The 12,594-nt window shown below is 30.5% G+C and overlaps 1 protein-coding gene across 2 annotated transcripts; it reads left to right on the forward strand.

Annotated features, from left to right (window-relative positions):
* The first annotated feature begins 660 nt into the window (after positions 1-660).
* LOC124914982 (nascent polypeptide-associated complex subunit beta-like) lies at positions 661-2,625 on the forward strand. Of its 2 annotated transcripts, none has more exons than XM_047455620.1 (6): positions 661-790; positions 953-1,020; positions 1,097-1,245; positions 1,343-1,399; positions 1,813-1,851; positions 2,308-2,625. In XM_047455620.1, the coding sequence occupies exons 2-6, from the start codon at positions 953-955 to the stop codon at positions 2,472-2,474; spliced, it is 480 nt and encodes a 159-aa protein (XP_047311576.1). In that variant the 5' UTR covers positions 661-790; the 3' UTR covers positions 2,475-2,625. The 2 variants fall into 2 exon arrangements, with proteins under 2 accessions (XP_047311576.1, XP_047311578.1); XM_047455622.1 differs by having other exon boundaries at positions 773-812.
* The last annotated feature ends 9,969 nt before the right edge of the window (positions 2,626-12,594 follow it).

Below are 12,594 nucleotides of genomic sequence, written 5' to 3' on the forward strand. Positions count from 1 at the left end.
TAAAAACATAAATCGATTTAGGTTAGGGTTTGAAATAAAGATAATGTAAATCTGTATGAAGTGACCGCAGCCCCGTCGTCGTCGCCGTAGCCGCCATCAAAAGAGAGAACAAGAGAAGAGAGAGAAAGAAAATGAAGGAAATGAAAAAATTAGAGTATTTATACTAAACCCTAATCCACTTCGCAAAACGCTAAATCCCTTAGCGTTTCGCGAAAAGGGTAAATTTGTCAAAAATAAAAAATAAAAGACCACGAACGCAATAAAATTTATCTTTTGTCACCCCTCAAATAACCCCATCTCTGAGGTCATTTCGTCAAATTTCCCATATCACTATTAAACTCATTTTACTAGAATTCATATTAGGTGAATTTAGTGTTTCTTTTCATCAATCTCGCACCCAATGGAGTAGCATTTTGTCTAACATATTTATATAATCTTATAAATAAAATACTAACACATGATATTAAATATATTAATTTTATTTTAATTAACTTATTTAAATTTTTAGAAAATTATACATCTTTTATATGAAAAAAATAAACATGTTTAGATAAAATAATTTTAATATTTAAAAATAAAATTAATAAAAATAGAAAAAGAGATAAAAACCCAAATATTCTAGCAGAAAAAAATATAAAAAACACGTGGTCATGATAACCCTTGATAGTATACAAATTTACAATTAGGGTTTCATTTCATTTCATTTCCGGGTTCTCCAGTCTCTCCATTGCCATCTCCGCCTCATCTTTTACTCACTCTATTCTTCTACTTACAGAATCCTCCCGCTAAGGTAAAAAGAATCTCAATCCGCCGTATGAATATACTCCTACCTCTTCTCGTTTGCATCATCTTCGTCCTCTAGATTCTCGTTACATTCGTATATTTAAAGTCGTTTGTTTTGTGTAACATTCTTATTAGTTCTTTAAGTATCTTATCTTATCTTATGTTTCAGATGAATGTGGAGAAGCTTATGAAGATGGCTGGTGCCGTTCGCACCGGTGGAAAGGGAAGCATGAGAAGGTAAATTAGCTCTAGCAATTTGTGTCCGTGACCATGTCTGACGTTATGTTGTGTATCTATTTCTTATCAATTTTAGGAAGAAGAAGGCCGTTCACAAGACAACAACAACAGATGATAAGAGGCTTCAAAGCACATTGAAAAGAATAGGGGTCAATGCCATCCCTGCCATTGAGGAAGTCAATATATTCAAGGATGATGTAGTTATTCAGTTTGTGAACCCCAAAGGTAATAAATACATATATTATTATTAGTTAGCGTTTATTGCTTGCTTACACACTGTAATGATAATATTCCTGATTTTGCTACTATTTTTTTTCCTCAGTTCAAGCTTCTATTGCTGCAAACACCTGGGTAGTCAGCGGTTCTCCTCAAACAAAGAGTAAGTTTCATCTGTTTTCATACCCATTTTGAATTTTAACATACCCTTTTAGAATGTGCATGACTTTTAAACAGTCTGATGAGAGATCTGTTTCCAAGTAGCTCCATGTTTCATCTGTTATCATACCTATTTTGAATTGAACATACGATTCTTATTTTTGAATTTAGCACACCCATTTAGAATGTGCATGACTTTTAAACATTCTGATCAGAGATTTGTGTCCAAGAAGTTCCTTGTCATCTTTTTCATATTTGTGCAAAGCCACTAGATATGGTTTTAACACTTTTGGCGCCTCAAATATCATTGTTTATATTAATTCTGGTTTGGTTTGTCTTACTTGTTAGATCTCTATCATTCATTCCTCATTTATTCTAGTAACTGACTACATTTTTTTGTTCACTTGTATTGTTCAGAATTGCAGGATATTCTACCTGGAATCATTAACCAGTTGGGTATGTCCTCTCTTCATTTTGTTGGTTTGCTTGTTGTATTATATTTAGCCTAAAACTAAAACTGAATGAGTTTTTTTTATTTGGTATTATGATTCAAATTAAATTTTATATTCATGATTAGGTGTGAATTTTCTTGCTTGATTTGGTATTAAGATTTTTTCTCCATCATGATCAGATTCATCATTCATATTATTTTCTAGATCAGTGTGATGTCTACCAATCATAACAAATTTAGATGTTTTTTCTGTAGAAAAGTTATAGCAAAACAACCCATTATCTTTTAACATTTGTGCTTGTTTAATGATACAAGTATTATCAGGGTCACAAAACGAACTAATGAGAAAGTTTATTATCTAGGTCAAATGACCAAATTAATCTTAATATTTCAATGAGGATAGGTACATGAAGCTAATAAGTAATAATGTTTTTTTTTCTTTCTTTTTCATATAATTTCAGGGCCTGATAACCTGGATAATTTGAGGAAATTGGCAGAGCAGTTCCAGAAGCAGTCACCTGGTGCAGCCACTATAGAAGAAGAAGAAGATGATGTCCCAGAATTAGTAGCAGGCGAAACCTTTGAAGCTGCAGCAGAGGAGGTCCAAACCAAGGTGGATATTAATTAATGTGTACATTGACTAATATTCCCTTGTAATTTTTCTTATATGATTTCTGTTCCATTTTGAGCATCATATGATATGCCATTGTTTTACTTGTGAGTTTTGACACTATAATTTGTGTTTTTTTTAATTTCTATCTATCTGGTTTATCCTCGCATGCAAATGCATCTCTTCATACTTGCGTATTACTTTTCTTATTGTTGGTATCAATATATTGTCTTTAACTATTATGATTTTTCAAAAATCATCATAATTCTTAATACTATTTCTTTTTCCTATATTTTATTACGACGTTAGCTAAACTAAAATTGATATTTTTGGTAATTTTTTATTATAAGTTAGAAACAATAGTTTTACTGTTACTATAAATAGTCATAAATATTATTTAGTGACAATTTACTGGTATGCACCATATAAATGGGAATGATGAGGTTTAGGATGATGATTATAAGATATAACTATACTGTATTGATGCGATACATGGGTACAACTTATGAATTATTTAAGCCTCTAAAAATCGAAGAATTTATGTAAAATTATTGGATTTTACTTACAATGTTAAGAATTTAATTTTAAAAAAAATATTAGTTATATATTATTATTATTTATATATATAATTAATTATTTTATATGTAATGAATTTTAAAAATTTATATATTAAAATATAAAATTAATAATAAGTAAATAAGACTATAAAAACAAATTATATATACAAAATTATTATATTAATTTATGTATTTGAATAAATAATAATTTATTTTTAATTTTAAATATAAATTTGTATATTTTACAATAGATTTGTATAAAATCGTAAAATCTAAATTATTTATAAACTTGTAAAATTGTAAATTTTTTATTATCGTCAATAAAAAAGTGTAAGAGTTTACTTATTTAAGAATTATTTAAAATCGAACTCGTTATCCTTATCTAAAACCGGAATAATGTTTTATAATTTAATATATATATATATATATTGAGTTTTAGAGATCCAACTTTATGTGAGTTTTATTTAGGCCCAAAGTATAAAATGTGAAAGGACATTATGTTTCATTTAGGTTAATTGGATTTTGAGAACAACAAGAGAGATTAAAGCAAAAACAGATTCAAGGTTTGAGGTAACAGTTGGAGAAGATTTCTGTTTTTCGAAGTTTGTATCGTTTGATCGACTTCAAATATTGACAGATGGTTGATTATTTTTGGGGCTACGTTCTGAACAGTGAAGATCTGTTTTATAGGGCTTCTAAGTCTGTCTAAAATAAATCAAAATTGCAAAGTCTATAATGTTGATTAATCTTACTCTTTCTACTCTTTGTTGTTATTATTGTGAAGATTATCGTATGATCTTGATGCAATTGATTAGTGACTCTAGTTTGGTTATAACTAGAGTGAATCTCTATTTGTAACATTGTTGATGATAGTGAATTATTAAGTAGTTTGACTGGTCATGTGATTTTACTCTCAATTTAAAGAGTGATTTTCCACGCCAAAACTTGTCTTACATTGTTGTTTTAATTTTATTCTATTTTTCTCATCTCTTATACTAATTAATTAGAAAACGTTCGGTTTTAAAGAATACATTTTCCATCAAAGTGGTATCAGAGTTTGATTTATTTGAGTATAAGGATGGAGACTAACACGTCCAAATTGGTGAGCTTGAATGGTTGCAATTAAAATATTTGGAAGGCTAAAATGGAAGATTTATTGTATGAGAAAACTTTTCATTTGTCAGTGTTCTCTTCAATTAAGCCTGTATAAAAAAGTGTGGATGATTGGAAATTCATCAATGGGTTGATGATAATGTTCTGAACCATGTGATTTCGATTACTGATGCCTGTACTCTTTGGACTAAACTTGAATAATTGTATGAGAGAAAAACAGGCAATAACAAACTGTTTTTGATAAAAAAAAAATTGATGTCCTTAAGGTATCAAGTTGGTTTTTCGATGACGGATCACTTGAATACTTTTGTGAGAATTATTAATCAATTGGAGACGATGAAACTCAACTTTGATGACGAGATAAATGACTTATGTTTACTTTGTACTCTACCTAATTCATGGGAGACTTTTAGAACAACTCTGTCTAATTCTGTTTAAGATGGTGTTCTCTCAATGTATTTAGTAAAAAATAACGCATTAAATGAAGAGATGAGATGAAAGACACAAGACTGTTCTTTACAATTAGAGTTATTGGTTTTAGAATCCAGGGGAAGAATTAAATTGCGAGAAAGTAATCGTAACAAATCTTGTGGGGCTTCTAATAAGTGGACAAATGTTGAGTGTCATCATTGTTATGAGTATTCAATATTTGGTATGAACTGAATATCCGACCGAATTCGAATTCACCGAATTTGAATTTCATTTTCGGTTTTCGAATCGAATTTCAAACCAATTCGAATTCAAATACGTTTTTCGCATTAATTTTCGAGTTTGAGTTTCAACTCGAAAACCAAACTGAAAACCGAATTATTTTTTATTATTTATTCTTCCAAACTTAGTTTAAGAAAAAAAAAGTTTAAAGTAATCAAATTAGAATATTTTGAATTCAAGATTTATTAATAAAAGAAAAAAAAAAACACTAGTGGTCTAGTGGTAGAATAATACCCTGCCACTGGGTTCAATTCTCGGCTGGTGCAATTAATTTTGGGTTTATGAGGGGAGCCATGGCAATTCGGTTTGAATTCAAAATTCAATTTCGGTTCAGTTTAATTAGAATTTATTTGAATTCGGTTCGGTTTTTGAATTGTCTAAAAAAAAGAAAAATTCGAATAAATCGAACTAAGTAACTCGAATAACTCGAAAACTGAAGGTAAAAATTATTATGATGTTGCTATTATTGATAATGATATTTAATTATCATTATGATGTTTATTTTTTTTGGGAAAATAACTTAGCGCTATTTAATTAAAAATCCCAAAAGTAGGAGAGGGTCAAAATCAAAGTTAGACAATATCTATCTTTGATTAAAGGATGACAAACAATGACCCTAGAGTATCTGATTGGAAACAACAAACAAACAAAGATTACAGTAAAAAACAACAAAAGCATACAAGATCTACAGTTTTAAAATTCTGATTCTGTTATGAACTTCCTCTTTGACTACTCTTACTCTGCATTAGAATCCCAATTTGCATTCCTTAAAACCCAATTTGCATTCCTCAAATTCCAGCGATTATATTTACGTTGCATCCTCACATGTTTGGCTTTAGGCTTTACTATTGGTGATTGAACTGTTGCATATGATGATGTTTGTTTGTGAGCTGCGCATTCAATGGCTTCAACTTTGCCTAAGTTGTTTCAATCTACTTTTATAGTCTCCTCTTCACTTTCCTCCACTACTTTTCTATCACTTCCATCTACTAATTTTCTATTACTTTCATCCTCTAATTCTTCTTCATTTTCACTCTCTAATTGTTCTTCATTTTCACCCTCTAATTCTTCTTCTTTATCTGATTCTTCATCTTCTCTTTCCTCTAATTTGTCATCTTCTCCTTCTTCTGAATCCTCAACATTTTCATCATCTGCTTCTTCATCTTTAGTTTCCTCTAGATGCTTTTCAGTTCCTGATTTTTCAGTTTCATTTTCACGGGCTTTCTCATTCTGCTCCTGAACTTTTAGGCTATCTTTCTGTTTCCGAACTTTCAAGATTTCTTGTTGTTCTTCAATTGTTTTTTCACATTGATTACTGTTCAAAAGTATTATAGAATGCACATCTGTTTGACCTCCATTCATATGAAATAGCCATGACTTACTTCTTCTATCAATAACTGTCATTTTTGCTGGTAGAGGACTTCTAGGGTGCACTTCAATGCTTATCCTAGCATATGTGATGTGTTCTATTTCTTCCGTGATTGAGTCCATATACAATGGTTTTCCTAGTAGACTAGAAAAATGACAAAGTGCTTCTGCATTGTACATATGAGCCGGAATGTTCCTTAGTTTGAACCAAATTTGAGCTGTTTCTTTCGTTTTGCTACGTAGGTTCAATCCTTCAGACCATCTTAATTTTCAGCTTCATGCAGTTTGACCTAACATAAGTATGTCCCAACTTCAGAATATTCTCCAAATTTGTTCCCCACTTAAACTTTAGGAAATAAAGATCATTGGTATTTGTAGATACCTTTTCCACTCCAATGTGTTCCCATTGTTTTAGCAAGATATCCTTAATGACCAGAAAAGATACACAATTTTTTCCTATATAGTTACCAACAACTACATATTCCCACTATTTAATGCATTTCTCTTCAACTTTAAGGGGTAATTTAAACTCAAAAGGAGATTTGAGAATCTCAACCTTTGGTTTAAAATCTCCCAAGTAAATTTTGCCTTTGTATTGTACCTGAGTTTCATCTTTATGTTCAGTGTTTTTCTTCCAGACTTCATTTACTTTCCAATTGGAGTTACTTCTGATAGTGTAATTCTTGGTTTTTGGACACTTCATGAGCGTCCGCATTATCTCTACAGACCAACTAACTATCTTATCATATTCTTCTTTTTTGAGTAAATTCCAGTTCTGAAGATAGTGAATATTAAGTTGGGCTATGAACTGTTGATTGTTTTTCCTTGCTAAGAACAATCTCTTATTTCTTCGCTTGAAATAACAATTTTAAAATTTGATTCTTTAGTCCGTAGAGATTAGCCCTTTCATTATATCTAACACTCCATTTTCCATCTTTGTTGACTTCTGTCTGAATACTTTCTGTCATTTTAGTTTTTTTTGAGAATTTTCTCTATCTTCTTTCTGCTCTATTTCATCATTCTCAGAACTCTGTTTCTGCTCTATTTCAACATTCTCAGAACTCTGTTTCTACTTTATTTCAGTCATCATTTTCTTTCTTATATCAATTCCCCGAATTCTTTTACTTCTTTCGCCTTATTTTTATTCTTTCCCCGTAGAGAAGAATACAGTAATAAAGAAGAGTAAATGCAGAAATAGGGCAATTCAGAAACCCTAAAGATTTAACGACTAAATCGCTTCGAAATACAACCTTTCGAAAACACACAAGATTAAAGAACTAATCGACGCTCGCAACCAGGAAACAAGCGTCCATAAAAGATATCGATGCAATTCTAATAGATTTAGGGTTAGTGTCACTTACTTCGTGAATCGTGTCGTTCGTGCCGATCGAGCTGTTCGTGCCGATCGTGTTGTTCGTGCCGATCGTGCTGTTCGTGCCGATCGTGCCAATCGTGCTAATTATGTCGACTGTGCCAATTGTGCCGATCATGTTTCAATCAACGAGCGAAGTTTCTTACTTTTGAATCTCCCTTCTTACTGTTTGTTATAGTGATGTTGAGAATGTTAATGTGTCTTGTGATGAGATGGCGAGATTTTTTCTCAGCATATGAGACTGGTGATTTTGGTATTGCTGGTATGGGAAATATTGGTCAAGATCATGCGGTTGGAATTGGTAATGTTTGTGTTGAGATGACCAATATCACTACCTTTGTTCTGAAACAGGTTATGTATATTCCTGATATTCACTTCAATCATTTTCGGTTGGAAGATTGAATGATGAAGGCTTATGTAATTCTTTTTCTAACGGTGAATGAAAGCTTAAAAGGGGATCCATAGTTGTTACTAAAGGTAAAAAACATTGGAATCTGTATATTGTTCGTTCTGGAATATCTAAATGTTACATCAACACTTGTAAAGTTGATTCTTCTTCTGAGTTGTGGCATAAATGTTTGACTCATATTAGCGAGAAAGGCTTAGCTATGTTGGTTAAGAAGAATGTTCTATGTGGGGTTTCAAATGTGCACTTAAAGAGATGTTTACATTGTTTGGCTGGAAAACAAAGACGAATGTCATTTAGATCATCCGAATCGAAAAAAAAGTCAAAATTACTAAACTTGGTGCATTAGGATGTATGTAGGACAATGAAGTCAAGATCACTTGTTGTGCATACTACTTTGTAACATTCATTGATGACTATTCCCGAAAGTTTGACCTATACATTGAAGACGAAAGATCAAGTGCTAGACACATTTAAAGTGTTTCAAGTCTCAGTTGAGAGAGAAACTGAACAAAATGTGAAATGTATTCGAACAGATAACAAGGAGAGTACATTGGACCTTTTGATGAGTATTGTCGACAACAAGGTATTCATCACCAAAAATCACCTCTGAAAATACCACAGTTAAATTAGTTGGATGAAAGAATGAATAGGACACTAATAGAAATGGTGATATGTGTGCTATCACAAGCAAAGTTGTCAAAATATTTTTAGGGTGAAGCATTCAGTACTCTGGTACATGTGTTATCACTAGTAAAAAAAATAATATTTAAAGGCGGTTGTAACCGCCTTTAAAATATAATTTCCCGTAGTTAAAACCTATTAACGACAGTTAAATTACCACAATCAACCGCCACTAAAAGTTCAACCGTTAAAAAAAAAAAAATCAATAAGGGAGGGAAAAATACTGTAGTTAATATTCTATAACATCAGTTTATTAAATCGCGGTTAATAACCTCTAGCTGCGGTTTTTAAAACCGTAGTTAAAGATATGTATGTCAATAAAGACGATAAACTTACTGTAGTTAATAGTCTCCAACTGTGATAACTTTACCGCCCTTATTAAGAAACATTTTTTTAACGACGGAACATTTAACTGCGGTTGACCGCGGTAAAATTACCCTAGTAATAGTTTTTTTAATTGCAGTTTTATAAACCGAAGTTAGAGACTATTAACTACGGTAACTTTACCACCCTTAGTTAATAGTCTTTAACTACGATTTATATAAAATCGGCGTTATAGACTAATAATTGCGGTATTTTTACCGCCTTTATTTTTAACATAACACTTTTAACTACGGTAAAATTACCGTAGTTAATAGTCGTATATAAATGATAAAACTATCTACCATAATAGTCTAGAAAATAACCATTAAAACTAATATTTTTGAAAAAAAAAACCATTCAAAAAAATATTTATACTATATATAGAGTGACCCAATTTATGTGGGCTTTATTTAGACCAGAGTATATAATGTGAAGGGACATTATGTTTCAAGGGTTTGAGGTAGGAGCTGGAGAAGATTTTTGTTTGCTAAAATTTGCACTGTTTGATCGACTTCAAACCTTGACAACTAGTTAGTTATTTATGGGGCTACGTTCTAAATGGTGAAGATCTGTTTTTATAGGGGTTTTAAGTCTATATAAGAGAAATCAGAATTGTAGAGTTGATAAGGTTTATTGATCCTACTCTTTCTGCTTTTTATTGTTATTTGTCAAGATTGTTGTGTGATCTTGATGCAATTGATTAGTGACTCTAGTATGATTATAATTAGAGTGAACCTAAATGATAGTAGATTGTTAAGTGGCCTGACTGGTCCGTAGTTTTACTCTTGAAGAGAGATTTCCACGTTAAAATTTGTCTTGCATTGTCGTTTTGATTTCATTAGATTTTGCTCATCTCTTACACTCCGTTAATTGAGAAAACGTTTTATTTTTCTCATCTTAATATATATATATATATATATATATATATTATATTATATTATATTATACAAAGATGCAGTATAAAGATAAAAAAATATTCTTATGAGTTTGAAATTGTTTTTTCTTATATCAATAATATTTAACAATTTAATAATAATAATAATTTTCTTAACTGATGTATTATTACAAATTGTACCATTATTATTTAATATTTTAATTATAATATTTAATAACTAATAAAATTTAATTAATTGAAAAATTAATTATAATATAAATTATATTTATTTAGTTTAAATATTATTAAATAACAGTAACAAAATATATATAAAATACAAATAATATATATAATATTATTTATAATTAAATTATATTAATTTTGACCCATTCAATTATAAATTTATTGTTCATGCATTAGTTAAGTTTAAATTAATTAATTATTTTTTTATTAATTAATTATTTTTTATTAATTAATTTAAAACAATATATTTTAAAGGATGAATTAATTTTTAATTAATCAATTTTACAAATATGTTTTAAATTAATGCTGTGTCCATTCATTTAGGAGTGGGATAAATTACCGAAATTATAGGTATATCAAAAATACTGTACCGTAATATAATGAAAATATCAATATTTTTGGAACATCGTAAAAATGTAAGGTATGATACTATAAAAATAAAAATTTGAATTACTCTATTTTGAAAATAATATTATTATGTTTAATAATATTAAGACAGTATTTTGGATTTTTATATTCAAAATAACTTAATGAAAGAATTAAAACCTAATTAAGGATTAATTATTGTGATAATTAAATCTTAATTAAGGAAACTTTCCAAAATTTTAAAAATAATTTGAGGATAAAATATTTGTATATATTTTATCCAAATTAGATGAAGGAGGGGTTAAAAATATTTAATTACAATTTAATCATAAATTATGTTTAATTTATGACTTAAGGCAATTAAATAAAATACCCCAAAATTCCCCCCCAAAAAATAAAATATGATCATAATTGTTATTATGATTCTAGAAATATTTTTTGTGAAATTTTTGGCAAAAAAATGGATTTAAAAGGATTAAAAAAAATGATTTTTAACAACCTTTTAAATAATAATATAATTGCATAATCCTGTGTAGCTGAAATTATGTTTAATCTGTGTAGTTATGGGTGTTCAATATTTGGTCTGAACCAAATATCCAACCGAATTCGAATTCACCGAATTCGAATTACATTTTCGGTTTTCGAATCGAATTTTAAACCGATTCGAATTCAAATACGGTTTTCGATTTGATTTTCGAGTTTATGTTTCAACTCGAAAACCAACCCGAAAACCGAATTCATTTTTATTATTTATTTTTATTATATATTATATATTAAATTACCATGGGCCTCCTACTAGATCCCTACATTAAATCTATAATCCTTAATTCATTTTCCCTTTTCTCTAGTTGTCCACACCTCTCAATCACTATATATTGTCGTCTTCGACACTATTTACTTTCGTCGTTTAATTGTCGAATATATATTAGCGTTAATCACTAAGCTAAGTTTGCGACTTATTTATTTTGTTAAGTCTTTTAAAAAAAATAATCTTACGGGTAGGTGATGTTCTATATTTGGTCTAAACCGAATATCCGACCGAATTTGAATTCACCGAATTTGAATAAACCAAATTCGAATTTATTCAAATTGGTTTGGTTTTCGAATTTGCTTAAAAAAAATAAAAATTCGATGAACTCGAACCGAAAACTCGAATAACCTGAAAACCGAACCGATGAACACCCCTATGTGTAGTAGGATTCTGGACCATCAGATGAGCGCCTGAATCTCATCCAACAGTCTAGTCGCTCCTACGCAGCCGGATGTAGTAGAGCCACGTGTGCGTGCCCGCACTTAATCAACTAACAAGATAGACAAACCCGCTAGTCAACCAGGCTGACTACGGACGGAACCAGACGGAACTCGGCGTCCCGTTACACAACCCGTTACACAAAACGACGTCGTTTTGTTTGTCTTCTTTACTGGGATGCAGGGGTCACCGACTTCGAGATCGTCGCTGACGTCCAATCTTCTAGAAGCTCTAGCTTCGGCCACAGGTGATCAAATCCGCAGTTTTCTTCGCCTACAAGTTTCTCTCATCAGCACCTACGATAACCCTCTATCTAGAAGCCTTATCCCGTTGTAGATAAGGCTGCCAGCTACCGAAGAGGATATTAGGGATAAGCTTGATGGAGGTTAGTTTCGTCTTAAATTAACCCTCATCAACCGACCTTCCCCTACTATAAATACCCTTACCCTTTCACTAGCCATCAATTACACCCCAATTCACCTCGGACGAAAACCTGCAAATTCTGGCCAAGAACAGTTTTTGTGAAAACTTTCTCTGGTGAGCCAAACTTCAAACATCTCCTAGGAGTGTTCTCCAGCTGTTGGTATGATTCCAAAAGCCTTGAATTTCGATTTGTAATTGAAAATTGAAAATTTCTTATTTGATCAGTTTGATCTTATTATTAATGTTGATTATGAAATTTCTTTGTTGAGAATAATTATATATATCACATATATGCTCTCTAATTAAAGGAATTAGATCAAATCTATATGAATCAAAAAAATTAGAAAATCAAACTTGAAAACTGATTTTTTTTGAAATCTTATGTTCTTGGGTTAAATTCGAGTTTTTT

Source organism: Impatiens glandulifera, chromosome 9 (assembly GCF_907164915.1).
Source record: "Impatiens glandulifera chromosome 9, dImpGla2.1, whole genome shotgun sequence".
Lineage (NCBI taxonomy): Eukaryota > Viridiplantae > Streptophyta > Magnoliopsida > Ericales > Balsaminaceae > Impatiens > Impatiens glandulifera.